We start from the raw sequence: 24,030 nt of genomic DNA on the forward strand, positions 1-24,030 counted from the left end.
AACAAACAGGATTTTGGAGGGAAGAGGTGTGGGGGTTCGGTGAGCGTAGTGGTGGGTATTAAGGAGGGTACGTATTGCATGGAGCACTGGGTGTGGCGCATAAACAATGAATCTTGGAACACTGAAAAAATAAAATTAAATTAAAAAAAAAAATTCTATTCCTAAAGTTGGTCACCCTACTTAGGAGGAAACTACTAAAACTGTACCTGTGATATTCAAAATAGGCAAATCTATAAAGATTGAAAATACACTAGTGGTTGACAAGGGCTGGCAATAGAGGCAGGGGGAGCTGGAGAAAATGGGGAATGACTGCCAGTGGGAATTAAGTTTCCCACCGGGGTGGTGATGAAAATGTTCCGAGTGAACATTTGGGGTGATGAAAATGTTCCGAGACTGCGGGGATTACTGCACAATTCTATGAATGTACTAAAAACCTCTGAATTGGATTCTATAAGTGAGTGAACTATATGGTAGGGTGAATTATACCTTAAAAGAATTGATATTTTTAAATTTTGAATTTTCACCCCAACCCTCCCACCTTAGACTATGAAAATAAGGGTATCCATTTTATCTCAGAAAGCAGACGCCAAATATACAGGAACAAATCCATAAGCCAACTATCAAGAAGGAAAGAAAGAGTTCCTGAAATCCCATACCACTCCTCAAAACCAACAGCCTAATTCACTTTCACTTCTGTGAAACCACATTTGGTTTGCCACAGGGTCCATGAGACCAGCCATGAAGTCCAAAGCATTCTGTGAGCTTCTTCTGCAAGGCAAGAGAGAGGCAGCCAGCCCTGCCACTGAAGGGGTATGTTAATATATCAAGAAGGTTGAAAATTTAAGTTACCAAAATGTTATTAGGAACAAGAAGTATGTTGGAAGACTTACTTTTTTTTTTCTTTTTAATTTGTGGGACTTTTTTGGCATAACCACATTATACAAACAGGATTACCAGGATTCTTCCCCCCCAGTGGTTAATACATACACACCTGTGTAAATTATGAAGAAGACATAAGCCTAATTCCCTGCACCCAAACCAAAAAATATACCTCTGCTCTTACTGACTTTTGCTCTGAGTCTTGATAACCTTGAATCCTGGAAGATGATTATAGTTACCAGCAAGTGAGCAGTGCTATGCACCAGGGTCCAAGCTAAGTGCTTCTTTACAACCAATGATTTGTTTAGTCCTCACAACACAAGATCAGGGTGGCTACTACCATTTTACATAGGAGGAGCTCAGGTTCAGTGATTTGTGGAGTCAACCAGTAAGTGATGGGATTAAGCTTTGAACTAAAGAAATGTAAAAACTTAACTCCACACGTCTGAATTTCATTGAAGCTGCTATCGTCTCTACAGAAAAATAGAAAGTCTTGAACATACAAAATCCTCCCGACTGAAACACTGATTCATCAGGGTACAGAACAATCCTGGGCATATGAACACCCACAGAAAAGACCTGGACAAATCAGGACAGAAAAAAACTGACAAAGAGTTACCAAGGTAGGTCACAAATACTTTACTGTTTCTCTTCTATGTATCCAGAGGAGAGTCTTAGACTCCAGGGAAAAACTTGAAGGGTGTTATTTATCAGACCCTCAAGGGGATTCAAGAGACAACTGACCTCAACAACAGTTTTGCTTCAGGGTTAAGTGCACAGACTTTGGAATCAGACAACCTGGGTTTAAATACACCTAACTGCTTTGTCACCTTGGGCAGGTAACTGACCTTTCTGACTTTCCGTTTCTTCATGCATAAAATAAAAGTAGTAATAACAATGATCAAGCTGAACTTTGGCAATCCCAAGAGGCTAATTTTATTGCCTCAAATTAACACACGAAGGAAACAATATAAAACCATAAAATTTTATAGCTGGCTAAGACTATAAATCATCTAAACCAGGGTTATTTATATAATTACGTATTTATTTTGTGTAATTAGTTTTAAAAACACTGACTTTACATTTTCAGTATTAAGAAAGATGAACAGAAGAAAAAAACAATAGTACACAAATCCTAAGATAGTAATACACACTGTAGCAAGCACCTAATGATAATGGAATGCCTGAAATCTGGGAAAGAGTGATGGATCAACTCCACCCTTTCCACTGAAGAGGTCACACATTATCTATTCAAGTATTAGTTGCAAAGAGCATAGTTAATACATACAACTGGATATACAGAGATTAGAACAATAAGTTCCTTACTAGGCTCTCCCCCAAGTTACAGGGCTGCTCCATTCCATTAGACAACTTAAATAACTCTTAAACCCTATCGCTGCATTATTTCCTCCTACCCAAGAAATTCTTACTCCTGGCAAAAAAAAAAAAAAAAAAAAGACTAGCGACAAATAAATTTCTAGTCACACAAATGCACCCTACGCATACTCAAGACAGACATACAAGTGCAGTTTCCAAAATCTAGCAGGCTTGGTCCAGAGGGTCCTTTGTGGGTAAGCAGGATGGGAAAGGATTAGGAGCTCTGTATTAGCAGGAACTCCAACTCTGGCTCAGACCATGCAGGGGCTCAAAACTAGGCCCCACTGCTGGAGCTGTGTGGCTCTGGACTAGCGACACCACCAAGCCTATGTTCTCATTTGTAAAATGAATAACATGAGATAATTCACTGGCAAGGAGTCAGTCTCTGTAGCCACAGGAGAACAGAATATTCACTGCTCCATGGTCAGAGCCCAGGGCAGCACCCAGCACACAGCAGACACTCCATATGTTTGCTGAAAAAAGCAGAAGCCCACTTAAACCCAGCCTGAGATTCAGTCAAAATTCATGGGCCCAATCTATGAGGGGGCTCCTAACTTACTCCAAACCCAGGGTGGAGTGTTCCCTGAACCAAGGAATGTCACAGAGAAAGGAAGAGTTATTCATAGACTTCAGATCAACAGAGACCCTGCCTCTGAGGAACCTCCTCACACCACAATTTCATGTGTATTTGACCCCAAAAAACTGGCAATTGCTGTCTTGGGCTTCCACTATCTCCCTTTTCATTTTTAGACGCAACAGGATCCAAAAAATGACATCTCAGGCCCTTGATTTCTGAAAGTCTCCTTTCAAGAGGCCTGGGAAGAATTTTCACAGGTAGGACCCCGCACAGTCAGGGCATCCTGTCTTAGCTGAAAGGTATGGCCTATTAAGAAATCCATCACACAGACAGGAAAAGTAAAGTCAAAGACAATTCCGCTATCTTCCTTCACGTCATTCCTGATTCTCAAAACTAAAAGATGGACCGAACTATTTTTAAACGGGCAGATTGACAAGGCACCAAAAACGACCTCACAATCCAAGGAGCTCATCCCTAGAAGACTCTTGTTTGCCCAGGAGAAACTCTGGCTCTGCAAAAGTCAAGAGAAAAATCATACACAGTATGCAAATCTCGTTTCTTCGCCCCGCTCCGCCCCCCCCCCTTCCCCACCAAAAGGAAATAATTAAAAATGGTTTTACAAAAGGCTCCAGAACCTTGAAGGATGAGCTTAAACTTCTGCTTTCTGAGTGAGGCCAGAGGACATTCCCTTAAAACCTTTGAGTTTTCAAGGGTAATAGGAGAGGTAAAAGAGCGAGGGAGCGGGAGAGGGAGAGAGTCAGGATATGTTCTATTTTTAAACCCTCGCCCACGGTTTAGAGTAAAGGAACACTCTGATGCTGTACTCCCACCGCTGTCACCTTCTGCTAAACACAAGAATCACAACCTGCACACGTACACGGCCCTGGGTCACCGGCGGCCGCTACCGCCCGGAACCGCGAGCTCACCAACCATTCCACCCAGCCCTTCCTTGGCAGCGCCAGTGCCTTTCGGAGAACCCGGCGGCCCCGGGCGGGCTGGCGGACTGAGAGCAAAGCAATCCCGAGCCGCCTTCTCCTGAGGGGAGGTAGCGCCCCCTTGGCAGGGCACGTTCTGCTTCCGCGGCTGGGTACCCAAGGGTGAGCGAGTGTTCACCCAAGGGAGCCGGCGTGATGGACGCGACGGCATTTCCCAACCCGGTGCAGCGCGCCAGGCACAGGCTCCTGGGACACCTGTGTGCCGCGCACACCCAGCCGCCGCGCCCCAGAGCCCCGCTCGCCCTCTGTCACCTCCCGGCCAGCCCAGAACGCCAACGGCCGGGGGGCCGGTGCCCTTCCTCATCGACTGCTGCTGGCTCGCCCATCCTACGAACCCTTCTCGCCCCACTGTAAGCTTCTACCGCCGGTCCTCAGTGCACCCAGGGCGGAACGGCAGCCGCCGGCGCGCGGACGCCCAGGGCCGAGAGCCGCCCGACGGCCCTGACGCGTCAGGGCCCCGTCCCCGCCGGACTCGGGACACTCACTCTTGAGCGCGCTGATGAGTGACTTCCCGTCCTTGATGAGTTCCTTGATGAATTTGTTGGTCTTGTCCAGCTCCGCTTCGTGAGACTTAAGCGTCTCTCGGAAGTGCGGGCTGTCGAGGCAGCAGTCGCTGAATTCAAGCGCGGGGAGCCCCATAGTGCTCGCGTCGCCCAGCCGGGGGGCGCGCCTCCCCCAGCGCCCGGGAGGCCCGCAGCCCCGAGCACGCACGCGGCGGGACCCCGACCGGGACCCCCCACGCCCGCCGGCTCCACAGGTGTGGCGCCGGCTTGCCCTCCGCGCTGTGTCCGCCGGCGCGCACGACTCCCGACCGGAGTGGGGACCCGGCCGAGGGGCGGCTGCTCCGGCGGCGCGCCACGGAGCGGCCGGCGGGCAGGAAACGCAGCGACCGACCCGCAGCGGGGCCGGGAAGCGAGCTAGCAGGCGAGCGAGTGCAGCCGCCGCCTCCCCGCCTCCTTCTCCTGATAGCTCTCTAGCAGCCTCGAGCGCCCTCTCACAGCAGCCTCAGCAGCCCCGCCGGCGTCCGGGCCGCTCGAACCTGCTAGTGGTGACCTAATCCCAGCCGGACCAATCAGCACGCCCGCCTCAGCCCGACCCCCCTGCCTCCCGGGGACTCCCGGCCCTTCCGTGGCCTTGATCCAATCAGCGGGGCATGGAGGCGGGGCATGGGGCGAGGGGCGGGTCCACGCCATCGCCTAAGTCTGCAACACAAGCTCCGCCCCCTCCCGCCCGCACGGTGTTGCAGACCCGGTGCTACAAGGGAAGATCGCTGCGGTGCTTGGGCCTTTCCCACTCCGGATCTTGTTGACTTACTGTGGCCCGAATTCGAACCCGAAGTGGTGCTTCTGCAGGTCTGGGAAACAGAGAACCCTAAATATGCCTAGCATGAAAAAACTGGGAATTGGGGTTGCAGTTCCCTTCAGCCCGCCCTGCAACGGCTGGGCAATCGAGCTTTCCATTCAAAATGCAGCTCCCTACCCTGGGAGAACCTCGAGCGCACCGAACCACCATGTCAACTCTAAACACACGCTCCTTATTCCAGTCAAGCAGAAATTATTTGCATTTTTGAATTACCAGCTTCTCTTGTCTGTAGTCTTCTCGCCTCCCACAGTCTGTCCCCCTCATGGCCACTCCTGCTCAAAATCCGCCCACCGCTGCCCCCAGCCAAAGAATCTAACATCCTTAGGAGATTTCAGCCGCCTGTTGTTTTCCTGCTGGGCATCTAGCACAATTTTACATAATTACGTCCTGCCTGTTGTCCTTCAATACGTTGTGAGCTTTCCGAGGGCACAGACCACTGCAGTTTTCTTGTACGCTGCTGCATTCACAACACCTAGACCAGCGGCTTGCATTCAGTAACAAAAATTTAGAGCTCACCACGTGCTGTGAGTGATATTCGTACTCCGGTGACTGACAAATATTTGTGGAATAAATGAATAAATCTTACCTCACCTCCTACCCCGAGGTCGCTGCCCTGTTGTCCCTCTTCCACCACTGGAATCAACCAAGCCCCTCACTTTAGTGCACTTGTCACGGTGGTTCCCACAGTGCCTAGTGCTGAACTGTGAACTCCTGGAGGATAAAGACTGTCCCTGAATGAATTTTTGTATGTCCAGGAACTAGCGGCTCTCCTTCAGTTAAGGTTTTCCTGTTTGTTTTTTTAAAATAGGTCTGCTGTGTGCAGGCGCTAAACTAGATGACGGGGATACTAAGATGAAGAACAGAATGAACTTAACTGCTGCTGGTCGGTGGGAGAGACGGGAGAAAAGCAATAGCGCTGCTCGGTGAGACAGAAGTCCTCAGTGCTGGGAAACACAGGGAAAAGTTGCCAACTCAGGAGCCAGAGAAGACATCTATGTTGAGAAATAAATTGATTGGTTTATTGAATGTAGAAATGAATGAATGAGTGTGATCTGTTTGGTGTTGTAGCTACATATTTAGACTTGAGAGCGGGCCCAAACAGCTATGGGATAGATAATTAAAATCCTGAAAATAGTTGCTCCTCACTTGCCAAGGATGAGAAAGATGTACTTAATGCTGTATTTTGAGCACTTAAAAGGTAGGTGTTCTGGTTCTCTATGGATACGTAAGAAATCACACTGGAACTTAACGTCTAAAATAACAATCTGTTTTCTTTCATGACGTCTATGGATCAGGAATCTGGGGGAGTTTAGCTGGGTAGTTCCATCTTAGAGTGTCTCCTCTTTTCTCAGTCAGATGGTGACAGGCATCGGAGCAAGGGTGGTTGGCTGAGCTGCTCCCTGTCCTTGGATGGGCCCAGGGCTTCTCCACATGCTCTCTGTGTGCCTGACTTTGGACTTCCTCACTCCATGGCAGTCTCAGGACTCTAGTGTGAATGCCCCATCTCACAATGGGAAAGCTGCACCACCCTTTATGGCCTAGCCTTAGAAGTCACAATTTTCTACCACTGTCAATAACTACAAGCAAGTCACAATCTCTCACAGATTCAAAGAGAAAGGAATGAGACTATGCCTCAAGGTGGGGAAGTGACAGAACGGGAGATACTGTTACAGCCATGTCTAAAAAAAAACAATCTGCCACAGAGGCACTGACACATGATATTCAACAAATGTTAAATGAATGAAACAAAATGGGGGCCACAATGATTGATCTTCTCCTATTGCAGAATACCGGGCAACTGTGTATAAAATAAAATAAATTTATTAATAATAATAATATTCGCTATTATTTGTCAAGCACTTAGTTTGTGCCAGACACTATGCTAAATTATTTATATACATTTAATATGTACCTGGTAATATTGGTACTATGATAATCCCCATTTTTCAGATGAGAAATTGAGATCCAGAATTGTAACTTAAACCAGGTTACCTAGCGGAGAGGAGTGTGTGACACATATACACATACACCTTAATATGCCCATTTGCAGACAAATATGTGTGGATAACATTTCATTTCTCATTAATTTAATCCAGTATTTCAAAAAACACCTCCCACACTTCAGGCAACATTATCAGAAAAAGAGAATTAGAATGCAGTAGTATTTAGTACAAAATTGGCACATGGAAGGTGCAGTTCTTTCTCTCTTCCTAGAAAATAAGCTCCGTAAAGTTGAGGCTTTTACGTTGTCTGCTGCTATAGCCCCAGCTCAGAACAGCAATGGATACTTCAGAGCCGCACAATGCCAATAGAAGGGACACAGGTTTAATAAGGAAGAAACAGCAACATGTGTGACAATATAGGCGGTAGCTATGAAGGCAAATAAAACAAAAATCACTTTCATAGGAACTATAGAAATAATTTAGGCAAAATAACTTGGTCTAAATTCTTAGGAAGATGTCTGAATTCCTTCCAATTAGTCAAACAATTGACAAAAGTACTGATACTTTCGGTATCAGTATAGTCTGAATCTGTAACTTCTGACTTCAGTTGTCCAATTTATTTTACACCTGCCATACAATGACCTTCCACTTAGAAAATTGGAGAGCATTCTCATAGATGTCTCTCTGAGCCCACATAAGCAGAGATGAGCAGAGGCCACTCATTCATGGCTCCTGAACACAAACTGAAGAACAGGGCTGGTCCACGATGAAGGTTCTTAGGTCCTCATGCAACTAAAGACCAGAAATAGATGTAGCTTCTGGGTACTTGGATGATGATGTCAGCACAAGATTTCTCTCCATCCCATGAGCTCACCTTCCTCTATGGTGCCTTCATTCTCAGTTTCTCTCTGCTCCTCCAAACATATATCAAGCAATATTAGCAGTAACAGTGGGGTTCCCCCCTCCACCCCAGCAAGAATTAAAGCAGAAATTACAAGACTGAAACCGGGGGTTCAACAGTCCCACTCCTAAAACATAAAGCACTGGGGAAGAGTTGTTTCCCCCAAAGGATAGACAAAGGGCTGTGAACAGGAAAAGAATAGGCAGAAGCAATAATAAGCAGTATATCTGACCAGTCACCTAACCTCTTCAAAAGGAATGCTCCTTCTGCTACATTTCCATGGTTTTGTAATCCTAGTTAGCACGTACTCATTCTTTTTTATATTTGCTACCACGTGTTGCTTTTACATAGTGACTTTGCCTTTGTATCATTACCAGATAAGACATCAGTTTTCTGGTTTTAAAATAATGACTTGGGAATTATGTTATAAATATTCTATGTCTCAATTGTGGTGATGGTTACACAGGTGTCAACATTTGTTAAAATTTATGGGTGCATTTTATTGTGTCTAAATCATACCTCAATAAAGTTGATTTTAAGAAATGATGATGGGGCGCCTGGGTGGCTCAATGGGTTAAGCCTCTGCCTTCGGCTCAGGTCATGGTCTCAGGGTCCTTGGATCAAGCTCCGCTTTGGGTTCTCTGCTCAGAGGGGAGCCTGCTTCCCCCTCTCTCTGCCTGCCTACTTGTGATCTCTCTCTTTGTGAAATAAATAAAAAAAGAAAAGAAAAGAAATGATGATGGTAGTGATATTAATGATGATATATTTATTGAGCTTTTTTTGGTAGGATCTGTGCTAAGTTCTATATTGCAATTCTAACCTTTACTAAAATCTGGGAAGTAGGTACTGTTACCATCCTTATTTTTAGATACAGTAACTAAAGATTAGAGAAGTAAGGTGCCTAAAGTCACATACTTAGTTGCAGAACTAGGCTAAGAATTCAAATCCATATGCCTTAAATAACTATTGCATGTAAGCTATCTATAAGAAAGATATTTTATATATATATTTTTAAAGATTTTATTTATGTATTAGACAGAGATCACAAGTAGGCAGAGAGGCAGGCAGAAAGAGACGAAGGGAAGCAGGCTCCCCGCTGAGCAGAGAGCCCGATGTGGAGCTCCATCCCAGGACCCTGGGATCATGACCTGAGCCAAAGGCAGAGGCCTTAACCCACTGAGCCACCCAGGTGCCCCAATATTTTATATGTTTTAAAAAATTAATAATACGAGCCAAACCTAAAACGGGAATAAAACCATACATGAATGATAGAGGACATATCTCATTCTGAAATGTGTGTGTTTTTCCAGGACTATTTGCTGGTATGCCCCCAAAAATGATTCTGCAAGCCTCTAATTTGTTTTGGCTTTAAATCCAAGGCCCCTACCATTAGTGTAGAAGCAATTGACTAAAACAGACATGAAATCCTTATTTTCCTTGGAAGAATAATCTATGCTTACAAATTCATGGGTTTGTAGTTCTTCAGGGGAGGTGGCAGCACTTAATTAACATTCTTTGGCTCAAGAAATCAGTGAAATTCATATTACTTGTAGTATACAGGTCTGTTTTATATGTTATGAACATTTTTCACACCTGCTACTTTTTTATTCACTATCCTTTCCTTATCCATTTATTGAGAAAGTACTTACATATAACATTTACTATGTACCAAATACTCTCCTCCACACTTGACAAAAATTAATTCAATTAATCCCTTAACAACCCTATTATTATCTTATCTCCATTTTATAGTGAGGAAACTGAAAATGACTAATCTAAAGTCATAATCACTGAGCATCAGAGCTGAGATTCTAACTCCAGACTAGTCTAGCTCCAGACTTAAACTATGTTACTAGCAGAACCCCAAGTTCCCAACTAAAGAATTGAATTCCTCAGACGTCTACACAGCTGCTTGTGGCCATGTGCCATTTTTTCTGGCCGTCAAGATCTAACTGGAAAGCTACTGGGTGGGGCTTTGGAAAAGATTTTGGTTTTTTGATAAAGGGACGGCTAACACACACTTTTTGCCCACCTTCTCTCCCAACTCTTTTTGCCTAGACTATTGATGTAATGTGTGAAGGAGCAGCAGTCATTTGCAACCATGAGGATCAATGCCACATGCCAGGTGCCTTGGTGATATCCATAAGCCACAACACCCAGCACTAGGATGCCCAACTACCAACTACTCAGAACAGGAAGGGAGAAAAAATTCAACCTATTTGGGCACCATTAATGGAGTTTTCTGTTACTCAAAGCCAGATACAACCCTAACTGATATAATGGACTAATCGCAAAAGCTATTTATCATATCACCTCCTTTTGAATTTTGGGCATCTGCATTAATACATGGTTCTTAGGGAGTTTCCAAAATGGAAAATAATTAGGATTTTTTTTTAACATTTTATTTATTTATTTGTCAGAGAGAGAGCTCGCGCACAAGCAGGAAGAGCAGCAGGCAGAGAAACAAACAGGCTCCCTGCTGAGTAAGGAGCCCCATGCAGGACTTGATCCCAGCACCTGGGGATCATGACCTCAGCTGAAGACAGGTGCTTAACTGACTGAGCCACCCAGGTGTCCTGAGAATCATTGGTCTTAAGGATGGTTTCCTAAACATTTAAAAATAATATCTACATTTACAGGAATGTGTATTAAATGAAGAAAGATACTTAAGAAAGATGATACTCCATGAATAAAAATAAGCTTGTTCAAAGACTGAGATGAAACCAGAAAATTATCAAAGATAATTTCGGGGCGCCTGGGTGGCGCAGTGCGTTAAAGCCTCTGCTTTCGGCTCAGGTCATGATCTCAGGGTCCTGGGATCAAGCCCCGCATCGGGCTCTCTGCTCAGCAGGGAGCCTGCTTCCTCCTCTCTCTGCCTGTCTCTCTGCCTACTTGTGATCTTTGTCTGTCAAATAAATAAATAAATAAAATCTTAAAAAAAAAAAAAAAGATAATTTCAATTACAGACCCAGGATCATCTGGGTCCGTAAAAATAACCAGTCTGTTTCTCATAGTTGTTGCTGCTGAAATGACCAAGGACAATAGCTTACTTCAGTGAAGTCACCTACACAAAAGCAGTCCTGTACACTTGCTCTCCTTCTTGCCTCCATATCTTCACGTACATTTGTATACAGTGCATGACAGCATATTAGAGGTCCTGAGATGTCCTGTAGTAATTAATCCTGTGAGACTGTTCTGAACGTAGCACTTCTCATTTTCCTTTGAGCACAGAACCCTGTTTCCCCTACACATCCCCCATATTTTGTGCTCTATGAAACACATCTGGGAAATGAACAATATCCTAAACACCAAGATTGGGGACAAAGGAGTAAGGGGTCATTTCTAGCTGTTGGTTGCCATTTCATTTGTTGCAAAATAGAAGGTTTGTCACTGGGAATTTAAAAACTTTCTAAAGCAACTAGAAAACACTCACTATCCAACCCCAAATCCTTATTAGTGGGTAAGTTCTCTTCTCTGGGGATCCCTGCCCCTTTAGATGGCTTGGGTTTTGTGGTGATGCTGTGGTTTTTAGTGGGTGCTCTTTCTATCGCAGTGGCATTGGTGGTGTAGTAGAGGGCAGTATTTCCGTAGAGAAATTATTCTCGCCGTCACTTCCTTCTAAGGAGAAGCCAGTATGAAACATGAGTACGAAAATAGGTTATCTTGCATCTATAGACAGGGCAAAGGGGATATAATATCTGATGGATCTACAAGAGTAGATGTTGGCAGATTTCTTTTATTTATTTCCCCACTTCCCTTTCTAGTTCGTTTCTGGAATTTCCCATCACTACATTTGTATTACCCGGCACCATCTGCAGAAAAATTTGACTTACAAAATTAGTGTCCGTAATACTCTCAGCCTGAAGAATTGCACCACGAACACACTAACAGTTTCCAATTTAAAAACTAGCTCTTTTCTAAAGGCTGTTTTGCCTGGAAAGTGACAATGTGAACCAATCTTGCGCCTCCCAAAGCTGATCTAATGACCTCTGCCAGCCCAGAACGAAGTTTTCTCTGATCCATCACCGAACAAGAAGAACAGTGAGAATGCAATGAGTTTTCCATAACATGCATTCCATTGGAGGCAGCTCTTTCTATTTTGAGATTATGTCCTTCCTGCAAATTTGGTATGAACATACTCATTTTTTTGTATTAACATACTCTTTCTGTTTAAAGTAGGATGATGATAAATGAAGGTAGGATCCGTATTTAAAAAAAAATCTTTGGCAAAATTTAAATTTGGAAGTCCTGCGTCCCTCCAACTTTGTTTGCTATTGTTTTGTTTCCTGTAAGTAATGTCTACACCCAATGTGGGGCTCAAACTCAAGACCCCAAGATCAAGAGTTGCATGTTTTACCCACTCAGCAGGCCAGGCAGCCATTTGTTCTGTTTTTGATTTGAGTTTAGAAATGGCTCCTTGAGCCCGGGGAACTTGTGTATCTTGTCCATAGCTGTGTTCCCTGTTACTTGTAAAACGCCTAGCAACAGGAGGCAATCAATACAGTATGACAGGTGTTAAAAGATAAACTGAGGCACATTAAACTCTTTGACAGTTTATTTGAGCAAACATCAATCCCATCAGGCAGCAGCACCAAATGGAATGACTGGGAGTGCTCCACCGAAAGGAGTTAAGGGCAAAGTTTTTATGGAGAAGACTTGGAAGCAAAGCAAAGCAATTATTTGGTTATAACTTAAGTGGTTGTTTTACGTGGGAAAGCCTGTGTGGTTGTTTATGATTGGTTGCTCTTCAGTTTCATTTTCTCGGATTCAAGTGCATTGAGTCCTTCTTAGGTTTTGTTTTGGTTACTTGGCTATCAAAGCCTCAGAACAACCTCAGTGGGTCTCCTTGTTTCATCACTTTAACACAAACTAACCCAGAGATCAGCAGACTTTTTCTAGAAAGATTTTCCAGGCTTTTTGGACCATTCAGGCTCTATTGTACCTCCTCAAGTCTGATGTTGTGGCAGGAAACCAATCACAGATGATACACAAATGAATGAATATGGTGGCTGGGTTTCCAAAAACTGTATGGACACTGAAATCTGAATTTCTTGTAATTTTCAGGCATCAGAAACTCTTCTTTTCATTTTGTTTTCCAGCCATTAAAAAATATAATACCTAATCTTAGTAAGCCATATAAAAATAAGTAGCAGGCTAGATTTGGCCCACAAGCCATAGTTTCCTAATTCCCGGACTAACCAAATGAAAGAAAGGAAAAGCAATTCAAATCCATTTCTTTGGCCTATTGTTAGTGATGAGTATTATAAATGACAGTGAGGAAACATTTTGAAACTAAAAAGGACCAGATAATATCTCTGTCAGTATAAAAAATAGTAGATAGACCTACTAAATTTATTTAAAAGTTTCAATTTCTTACTGTTTCCCAAAAAGCAGAAATGAGAAAACCAGGAGTCCCACTGCACACCAACCAATTATCTCTGAACTGGGCTATTCATGGACTCACAGAACCAAGTAGCCTTAGAGCTAAGAGATTATGGAAAATATCCAATTCAATCACATTGTCTTAAAGTCAAGGAAACTGAGTACCAGGGAAGAAAGATACTTCCCCAAGGTCACCTACCTAAAGAACAAAAATAATCTAATAAGGAAAGAAGACTTCTTAAGGCTGAATAAAAAATAAAGTTGTATAATGAAAAAAGCATCAGTTTCTATCCATAGGTTCAAATTCTGGCTTTGACACAACGATTTTGAATCTCAGGTAAGTTACTTAACTATCTGAGTCTCAATGTCTTCATCTTTAGAAGATGAACAGTAAGTAGTTATCACAGAGAGCTATAGTTAAGAACAAGTGAAATAATTTACCTAGTACATTGTCAGACATAATAAATGCCCAATAAATTATAATTTTTATTACTATGTGAAATTTTAAAAACGTCAAAATGTATTATGCTTGTTAAAAACATCTTGAAATTATAGCTTTTAAAGTGAGCTAAGAAGTGAAAGCCAAGTATTTGATGTTTTAACAAACATATTTTTATCTTTATTAGTTGAAATACTTCCTTGAATTTCTATTTATAGCATTCCTCAAAGATGACATGCTTGTTTTAAAACTGAAATCATGGGGCGCCTGGGTGGCTCAGTGGTTTGGCTCAGGTCATGGTCTTAGGGTCCTGGGATTGAGCCCCGCATTGCGCTCTCTGCTTAGCAGGGAGCCTGTTTCCCCCTCTCTCTCTGTCTGCCTCTCTGCCTGCTTGTGATCTCTCTGTCAAATACATAAAATCTTTAAAATAATATAAAATAAAACTGAAATCACAAACTAGGATGGAGGTTTTCTTTTTCTTTCTTTCTTTTTTTAAAAAAAATATTTTATGGGGCGCCTGGGTGGCTCAGTGGGTTGGGCTGCTGCCTTCGGCTCAGGTCATGATCTCAGGGTCCTGGGATAGAGCCCCGCATCGGGCTCTCTGCTCTGCAGGGAGCCTGCTTCCCTCTCTCTCTCTCTCTCTCTCTGCCTGCCTCTCTGCCTACTTGTGATCTCTGTCTGTCAAATAAATAAATAAAATCTTTAAAAAAATATATTTTATTTATTTATTTGAGAGAGAGACAGTGAGAGAGAGAGTATGAGCGAGGAGAAGGTCAGAGAGAGAAGCAGACTCCCCGTGGAGCTGGGAGGCCGATGCAGAACTTGATTCCAGAACTCCAGGATCATGACCTGAGGTGAAAGCAGTCGTTTAACCAATTGAGCAACGCAGGCACCCTCTTTTTCTTTCTTTAGGATGGCATCTGATTAAACAGCACTAACACAGGTTACTGAAATACCCCCCAAATCATTCAACTATGAAGAAACCCTACCACTTGTGAATTTGTATTTAAGTTTCTTAGCTAACAATAATTAGGGGAAGATGAAGAATGTAGTAGTTAAAAAAAAACATGGTCAAGAATGTTCTCATATCATCTTTTTAAGTTAATTTATTTAAGTAGTCTCTACACCCATTTGGGGGCTCAAACTCACTAACCATAGATCAAGAGATGCACACTCCCACAACTGAGTCAGCCAGGCACCCTTCACATTATCTTTTATAAAGTAATGCCAATAACAAAATCTCAAGCAACAGACAGACATGGCTTTTAACCACAGCTCTGCTGCCTGCTGGCTGTGTGACTACGACCAATTAATCTCTCAAAGTCTCAGGCATTTTAAGTATACAATGGGGGTGACAATGTTCCCTACCTTACAGGGCTGTTGTGAAAATTAAATAGTAGCATGCACAGAAAGTGTGCACTACTTAGACCAGTGTCTGCCCTGCATCATGGGTTCAAAAACAAATAAAGCAGTAGCTGGCCATGTTGTTTGTTGGAAGACGAATTTAAATAAAATCCATTTTTATAATCTTTTGTCTCCTCTGCTGGATATGAGATTTAAGTGTGAAAGAACTGTTTTTCAGAGTTATAATGTAAACTGAAACAGTAACGGCGCACTTGAAGCTAGAACTGCCAAAGGTTTCCTCCATTGTTCCAGTAAACCAGGAGGAAACCAAGAGCCTCGGGGGTTTCTAGGAACTAGAAACACAGGTTCAATTCCAGACTCTAAAATAGAAAAGGATTTTGCTGGTTACTTTGGAGATATTCAGCTCTAACTCTTCAAGAAGCTTTCCTGCCCTCCCAGTTGAAAATAGTCCTCACTCTTGGTCTTCATTGCTATTCTGTATCTCAGACCCCTGCTTGTTTTCTTCAGTGCATGCATAACAATTTCAAGTTATTTGTTTATTGACTACCCCTCAGACACATTATCTCCCCCTTCTTCCTACCTCCTCCTCACTTCAGTAGAACGTAAGCTTCTCATTGGCAAGGACAGAGCTGGGACCATGTGGTTCAGGGCTCCATCCTCCCATGCCTAGAATGGCACCTGCACATTGTAAATTCCCAGTAACTATCTGGTGAATGAACCAATGAATGAATGAATGAATGAATGAATTACCGTATGAATGGGCAGCCCTGGCAGAAGCTTCAGGCTTTCCCTCAAAGTCTAGAAAGGAAAGGGAACTGATCTTGTGGCTGACACAAAAGGAAAAGAAAACTAATAGAATTGTGACCACATAGACCCAGCACTGAAGTCCTAGACCACAGAGGCTCAGAATTTCTAGGGCAGGGAATACACGGTGTGTGTGATATGTGGGTGACTCCAGGCCAAAGAAGTTACACACATATACACACACACACACACACACACACACAGAGAGAGAGAGAGAGAGAGAGAGAGAGAGACAGTATCCAAAGACAGGGTACATCAGAATTTGCTAGGTTGTTACTTAAGGCACAATAATTTCTCTTCACTTGGCCTCTGGGTCACCTCCCACTCACTGCCCTTGGGTCTCCTTTCTCATTGTCCTGTCTTCCTCTGTTTCCTTTGCTGATTCCTCCCTGTTCTCCCATCCTCTGGCCACCAGACTTTCCCAGGTTAGCGGGAAAATCTCTATTCACACGCACCTCCTAGGTTACTCCAAACTGCCTCACAAGCACAAATTCTATCTGCAAGCTAACAAACACTGAATAGCTATCCTAGTTTTGACCTCTTCTCTGAACTCCAGACAGGCATACATAGCTTGCCTGCTCAACACTTTACCTGTAGACCTAAATAAGCATCTCAAACTTAGAAAGAGACCTGGACTGAACTCTTGATTTTCTCCCCAAATCTGCTCCTCCCAATGGCAAATCCAACCCCACAGATGTTCAAGCCAACAACCTTACAAGCAGCCTTGTCTTCCAATTATTGGCAAGCTCTGTTGGCTGAGTCTTCAATACAAACCCGTAATCTGACTGTTTTTCCATCTTTTCCGCTACTATGGCCCAAGCTATCGCCATATTTTTCCTAGATTATTTTTTTAAAGATAGCTCCTATTCTTTTTTTTTTTTTTTAAGATTTATTTATTTGACACAGAGAGAGAGATTACAAGTAGGTAGAGCAGCGGGCAAAGAGAGAGGAGAAGCAGGCTCCTTGCTGAGCAAAGAGCCAGATGTGGGTCTCGATCCCAGGACCCTGAGATCATGACCTGAGCCGAAGGCAGCAGCTTAACCCACTGAGCCACCCATGTGCCCAAAGATTTCATTTTCTTATGGCTGATGTATATGTATTTATGTATGTGTGTGTGTTTATCATAACTTCTTCATCCATTCCTCTATAGATGGACACTTGGGCTGCCTCCATAATTCAGCTGTTGTAAATAATGCTGCAATAAACACAGTACCTGTATCTTTTTGAATTGTTTTCGTATTGTTTGGGTAAATACTCAAATAGTGGGATAACATGAACATAGGATAATACTATTTTTAATTTTTTGAGGAACCTCCATGCTGTTTTCCACAGGGGTTCTATCAGTTTGCATTCCTACCAACAGTGCATGAGGGTTCTTTTGTCTCCATACCCTCACCAACATCTGTTGTCTCTTTCTAGTAACTTTTCTGAGGCTATGGTGTCAGACCAGCACATAGTTTAGGGTCTATAGCAATTGCTTTAGGTCCCTAGAGTTAATCCTTTGGGCAAAAATGCAAATTAGATGACCTCCAACTGTCTGTTGGTAACCCTCTATCCCAGTCTTGGACAACAATTTGCTCTAGTTTTAGTATCTTAGGGGTTATCTTTTCATGCCACAAAAGCTACTAAGGCCAAAACATCCGCTCCACTTAGGAGGAAACATAGACCTTCAACAGATACTTTTGAAATCCGACTAGGTTTCAGGTGCTGGTGAGGCACTGAGGAGTCAAGGGTGAACAAGAGAGGCCCACGTCTTCAAGGAACTCATAAAGGAGTCCAGGTGATGACAAGAGGATCTGGTCTTTACAGAGCAATGACAGAGGGCTGCCCAGCGTACTACAGGAGCCAAGTAGAGGGCACCCAACTCAGCCGGAAGAGGGTCAGCCACGCTTCCTAGAGGGATGGGCAGCTAAGCTGAAGCTTACATGGAGGTATACAAATGAAAGTACACAGTGGGTCATATATTAGAGTGGAGAACAAAAGCAAAGAATCTGCATGTTGTGTGTAGGAAACCACAGACATGTGAGGCAATATACTCTTAAGGTGAGGCTGGAAAGGAAGGCAGAGAGCAGGACACAAAGAACTTGATTTAACATAAGCGAGGAACATGATCTTCATTCAGCAGGCAACAGAGAGCCTGAGAAGAAGGAGAATGTGGATGCTGTAAGGACATGCTTGGAGGCAGGCAGACTGCAGGGAGCATCCAAGGAGAAGATGACACAAGTCTGAATTAGGCAGGTGGAGCAGAGATGGGGGAGAAAGGCAGACTTTAGAAACAGTGAGTTAAAATTAATGAAACTTGATGTGAAGGAGACCTGGAGGAGGCAAGGGTGACCTTATGGTTTCCCTTCTTGAGGCTATTATCAAGTTCAAGTAGTAATATCAGGCAGGAAGAGGATTTCATTTTAGAGGCATTGAACTTGAAACTTTAAGCGAAAGGCATTCATTCATTTATCCCTTAATTTAAGAGCTATTTATAAAGTATCTACCATGTGAATGTAGGAGTGTGGATGTGAAGGGAGAGGTCTGGACTTCAGAGAGTGGGCGTCATGAGCACATGGATGATCGGGAATTCACCCACAAGGACGGCTTGCACAGGACTTGGCCCAAAGGAGGCTGTCTGTGGGTACCTGCTGGGAAGAATGAATGAAGAGTTAGTGTTTGTAAGAAAAACAGAGCTGTGAACGAACCAGGACACTCTGGAAAACACCAGTGGCTCAGGTTTGAGGAAAGGATATAGAAATGGAGTAGTCAGAAGTGTGGAGGAGGGGCAAGGTGCCATATCATGAACATCAAGTGGGATAGGAACCAAGTACACACACATTATCATGTATTAGAAAGGCTTCTTTATTCTGAGACTTCTCTGCTGTTAAAATTTCTTCAGGAATTATTTCTGAGTGGAAAGTAAAATGGGTCTCTAGACAAATATAGAGCCCCCTGCCAAAAAAAAAAAAAAAAGTCTCTCTTTTCTTTCCTTAGATTTTTGTCACCTTGTAATCCACGGGTTATTTGGCCAAGAGCTGCATTTCTAGTTAGCAAATTTAATTACCACATTTGTGCTATCCTGTGATTTTGCTTAAATCAGTTTGGATCTTTTTTTTCCTCATACATGATGATTATTTTTTATCCTCGGTGTTAACTCACTGATGCTGATTTAAACCAGAGGATGTAACTTTGTTAGTGTGAAAACAATTAAATGTCCAGGACCTGATGGTATCATTCACTTAGTATTATATTCATCTACTGATGACACAGGTGATAGTTTCTGGTCAATGATGTGTGAGTGTGATACTAGTTTTTCTTTGTTTTTGTTTTATTTTGGTCTTTGTCTACCCAACATCCATTTGTGTATCCCATTCTTATGATAATGATATCTGAGTTTTCTTGGGAAACCACATCTTCCCCATTTCTAGCCCAGGTGATTTGGATAGAGCTGACTACACTGGGCTTCAAGGGGAAGGCATGTGACCCAGGGTTGGTCAGTAAAACACGATGATGCCCTGGGCTCAGTGACTAGCTCATGACAGGCACATGACCCAATCAAAGGCAATGAGATGGAATTCTTGGACCTGGTAGAGCAATCAGACCAAAGGTGCTCTACTGAACTTGAAGTTGGGTGGATATATATGGATATATACTAGGAGCTAATATGAGTCACCATATAATAGGGAGAGCCTATCTGAGAATGATGCTGATGTAGAGAAAGAAAGAGATGAGACATGAAGAGAAAGAGAGACTGGCCAAGTACAAAAGACACTGGGATCCTAGATATGGCCATACGTGAAGCTAGCTAGCATACTGCTATACTTCTTAGTAATATGAGCTGATCAAGTCCCTTTAAGGCTTTGGCCACATTTTGTTAGCTTTCCCACCTCTTGAACTCAAAAAAGACCAGAAGAGACACATAAGGGCATCATTTTTTCTGCTTTATCTGCCAACAGAGAATCAACTGTGTAAAGTCATACAAACTCGCTTAGCCCAACTACCCTATGAATTGCAACCCACATTATAACAGAGCATCTATAGGGGCTCTCATCACCTTCTGTGTCAGCTTCATTCTCTGTTTCTAATTGATGCTCTCTCTGCCTCAGCTCTCTGTTCCGTACCTGAACTCACAGAACCCACAATGTTCTACATTGTAAGGTCCATTAGGCTGTGGTCCTCACTGCTTCCCAGGAACACTGCTTGTGCATTACGTTCACCTCCAGCGGGCTCTCTCTATACCATAACAGTCTGTCTGTTTTAATAACAAAAGCTGGACTGGAGGACTGAATGGCAGCCACTGCTGTCCTCAAGCTTGGAAAGCCCAGTGCCCAACTGTTGGGCTCTGGCTACCACCCAATGGCACCAGTATGCTCCAGCCTTCTTGTCCTGAATGCCCTACCTGTTGCTGTTTTTTCCCTCCCTCTGAAGACAAGTTTAGCCTGATGCTATCCCCAACTCTGTCATTTCTGTCACTGCTGTGCCACCCAGGACCTTTGCCATATCCCCTCAAGGATCTCGGGAATGCCTATGAAATCATACCTTAGTGGTCTATAGGAATCTAGCTTTCAAACGCTATTTCACAAGTATCGTGATGACACTCTTTCTCCTAAATTAAATTGTTTAAAGCTGTCTCCCCTTTTCCTGCCTCCAAACAGACAAGGGAAGTCATTCACATCTGCCAAGAGAGGAAAATAGCTATCTTCAAAATTAAACAAGAGAAGAATTTTTCCTTCAGCTTTTGCTGAAAATCCCGAGAAATAACAGAGGGATCAACACTTCCAAGGGCAGATGATCTTCTTCCTCTGCTTTTACTACCTTTCTCTCATCAATGAGTATAAACTGAGTAGTCTTTTACATTCTTGTCAAGCCCCGGAAAACTGAGTTGTAATCATTTAACTCAAATACACCAAATGGGGGCGCCTGGGTGGCTCAGTGGGTTAAGCTGCTGCCTTTGGCTCGGGTCATGATCTCAGGGTCCTGGGATCGAGTCCCATGTCGGGCTCTCTGCTCAGCGGGGAGCTTGCTTCCCTTCCTCTCTCTCTGCCTGCCTCTCTGTCTATTTGTGATCTCTCTCTATCAAATAAATAAATAAAAATCTAAAAAAAAAAATACACCAAATGTTTAATGAATATCTATTACCTGCCAGGCACTAGACTAGGTAAAGGGCATACAGAGGAGAATCCTACAGGAAAGATCCCTGCTTCATTTAGATTCTGTTCTAGTGAGGGTAGAAAAGAGGCAGCAAATCAATGTGTGAACAAATAAGTGAAAAGAATTTCGACAGTGGGAACTGCTATCAAGGAAATATAAGGGAACAATTTTAGAGTTATCAGAGAAGGTTGTACTGCAGAGGTAATAATTGATTAAAACCCAACTAAAGAAAAGGTATAAACCACCTGAAAGTCCATGGAATGGAGCATTCTGGACAGCAGGTCAGCATATGCCAAGACCAGGGCTTGGAGCAAGCTTGATGTGCTAGGGGAGAGGTCAGAAAAATATGGCCCAGGGACCAAATCTGGCCTGCCTTCTTTCTACGTTCAGCCAAAAAAAGTAAGAGTGGCTTTTATATTTTTAAATGGTTAGGGGGGAAAAAAAACAAAATAAAATAACAATATTTCATGACACATGAAAATTATGTGAAATTCAAATTTCAGTGACCATAAATAAATTTTTTACTGGAAAGCAGCCAAGCTCACTCATTTATATATTTTCCATGGCTGGTTTTATGCCTTATTGGCAGAGTTGGGAGACTGTGTGGCCTATAAAATCTAAACTGTTGACTCTCTGGCTTTTTGTGGAAAAAGTTGACAGAACCCTGTGTTAGAAGAACAGGAGGATATATCTTCCCAGGGTAGAAATAAACTTGAATTTCTTTAATTATTTTGGATTCATTTGCCTGTAAATAACAGAAATTGACTTAAGTAATGTGGAGAATTAAAGGTAGCCATAAACTCTTTGATACGTTCCCATCAAGAGATGGAATCTATGCCATCTCCTCTTGAATCTGGGCAGCATTTACACCTGCTTCGACCTATAGAATATGACAAAAGTGATTATGTGCCAGTCAAGTGATTCTGGGCTGGAAGAGACTGGAAGCTTCCACTTCCTGCCTCTTAGAACTTTCTCTCTTTGAAAGTCCTGAGCCTCATGTTACAAGTCTGACTACCTTGAGATGGCCATGCTGGAGAGCCCACATAAACATGCTCTGATTGAAGATCCCAGCTAAGCCCAGGCTTCCAGCCATCACAGCTAAGATGCCTACTGTATGAGGGAAGCCATCTTGGATTTGCCAGACATGCCCATTAGCCAACTGAATACCACTGAGTGGGCTCAGTTGATGCTATATGGAATAGAAAAATCATTTATCTGAGCCCTCTCTGGCTTTTGGCCCACAAAATTGTGGAATATAATAAAATGGGTGCTATTTTATGTCTCTCCATTTTGAGGTAATCATTTCATAGCAATAGACAACCAGAACAAACAAGAGAAAATTTCATTATCTCATGTAATAATAAGTTCAGAAATAGGTTAGGATAGAAGTTCATACAGCTTTTCTGCAATTCCTTTGGCTCTGCTCTCTGTTTCGGGCTGGTTTCATCATCTGGCTGGCAGCAAGATGGCTGCAGTGGTTCTAGAAGTCTCATTCAAACCTGACAGTGTCCAGAGTCAGAAGAAAGAATGTTCTTAAGAGAAAATATATGTAGGCCGATCAGTATCTACCCTGGAATCAGGGATGGAGTTTCCTCTTCTGAGTCACTGGGGAGGAGGGGGCACCTGGGAGGCTCAGTGGGTTAAAGCCTCTGCCTTCGGCTCAGGTCATGATCCCAGGTAATAGGATCGAGCCCCGCATCGAGCCCTGCATTGGGCTCTCCGCTCAGCGGGGAGCCTGCTTCTCCTCTCCCTCTGCCTGCCTCTCTGCCTTATGATCTGAGTCACTGGGGAGGAATGAACACCTGATCAAAATTGGCGAAAGGAGGGTAAGAAGAAAGTAGGGAGAGTGCAGGAAAGTGGATATTGGGTCAGCAACCCACTGTGTTCAAGGAGCCTTTCTTCCTACTATCATTTGTTCATTCATCCAGAATACTTTATGTTGAACTGAACCGTATGAATATCTTTTCAAAGATTTATTTATTTATTTATTTGACAGAGAGAGAGAGAGAGAGAGAGCAATCACAAGTAGGCAGAGAGGCAGGCAGAGAGAGGCGGGGAAGCAGGCTCTCCGCTGAGCAGGGAACCCAATGTGGGGGCCGATCCCAGGACCCTGAGATCATGACCTGAGCCGAAGGCAGAGGCTCAACCCACTGAGCCACCCAGGTGCCCCCCACTTTTTAAGGTTTTTTTGTGAATATGTTTTTTAAAAGATAAGTCAAACATAGCCAAATTTCAAAGGGCTATCATTAATATTTATTAGGTCTTGGCAGGCCTGGTGCTAGACACTTAGGACCACTATAATTAAAAGGTACTAAGATAAAGGAAGGGAAACAGTAGGATCTTAAATACAAGACCTGCATAATGTATAGAACCTAGTCAAAATAAAAATGGAGAGTCCCTTATTAAAAAAATTATTTCAAGATGGAAGCAGTGCACCTGAGTGGCCCAGTCTGTTGGGCATCTGCCTTTGGCTCAGGTCATGACCCCAAGCCTGGCTCCCTGCTCAGCAGGGAGTCTGCTTCTCCCTCTCCCTCTGCCCCTCACCCTGCTCATGCTTTCTATCTCTGCTCCCTTTTTCTCTCTCTCAAATAAATAAAATCTTTAAGACAGTAAAGAATTTCAAGACAGCAATAACAGAATATTAAACCAAACACACAGTCTTCAGCATACAGGGCCCTGTGTGATTGCACAGGGTGCATGCCCATGAAGCTGGCCCTGGGAAAGAACAGGGCTCCGCAGGAGAGGACAGCAGAGGGCCAGGAAGCCCTCCTTGAGGAGGTGGTATTTACGCAAGGACCAAAGGATGATTAGGAGTGGCCAGGGGAAGAGCCAGGAGGAATGGGGCTCCTCAGCAGAAGAGTAGTCTTCTT

At 43.3% G+C, this 24,030-nt stretch overlaps 1 protein-coding gene and 1 long non-coding RNA gene across 4 annotated transcripts in view; both read right to left on the reverse strand.

The window, feature by feature from the left end:
• The window catches only part of ARHGAP26 (Rho GTPase activating protein 26), a 437,396-nt gene extending 432,520 nt beyond the window's left edge, over positions 1 to 4,876 (reverse strand). Inside the window, exon 1 of one of the 3 annotated variants that reach the window (XM_045075346.1) lies at positions 4,314 to 4,876. In XM_045075346.1, coding sequence (XP_044931281.1) covers positions 4,314 to 4,467 — 154 coding nt within the window. In that variant the 5' untranslated portion in view covers positions 4,468 to 4,876. The remainder of the gene's footprint in view (positions 1 to 4,313) is intronic. The other 2 variants (XM_045075348.1, XM_045075347.1) reach the window with 2 other exon arrangements.
• A 2,119-nt stretch (positions 4,877 to 6,995) lies between these two features.
• On the reverse strand, positions 6,996 to 20,960 carry LOC123390760. The gene is made up of 2 exons (XR_006605337.1): positions 18,514 to 20,960; positions 6,996 to 8,047 (listed from the first exon to the last, which is right to left on the reverse strand). It is a non-coding gene; the product is annotated as an uncharacterized LOC123390760 (long non-coding RNA).
• Positions 20,961 to 24,030: the final 3,070 nt, after the last annotated feature.

This window comes from Mustela putorius, unplaced genomic scaffold, assembly GCF_011764305.1.
Source record: "Mustela putorius furo isolate JIRA1106 unplaced genomic scaffold, ASM1176430v1.1 tig00000145_pilon_pilon_pilon, whole genome shotgun sequence".
In the NCBI taxonomy this organism is placed as follows: domain Eukaryota; kingdom Metazoa; phylum Chordata; class Mammalia; order Carnivora; family Mustelidae; genus Mustela; species Mustela putorius.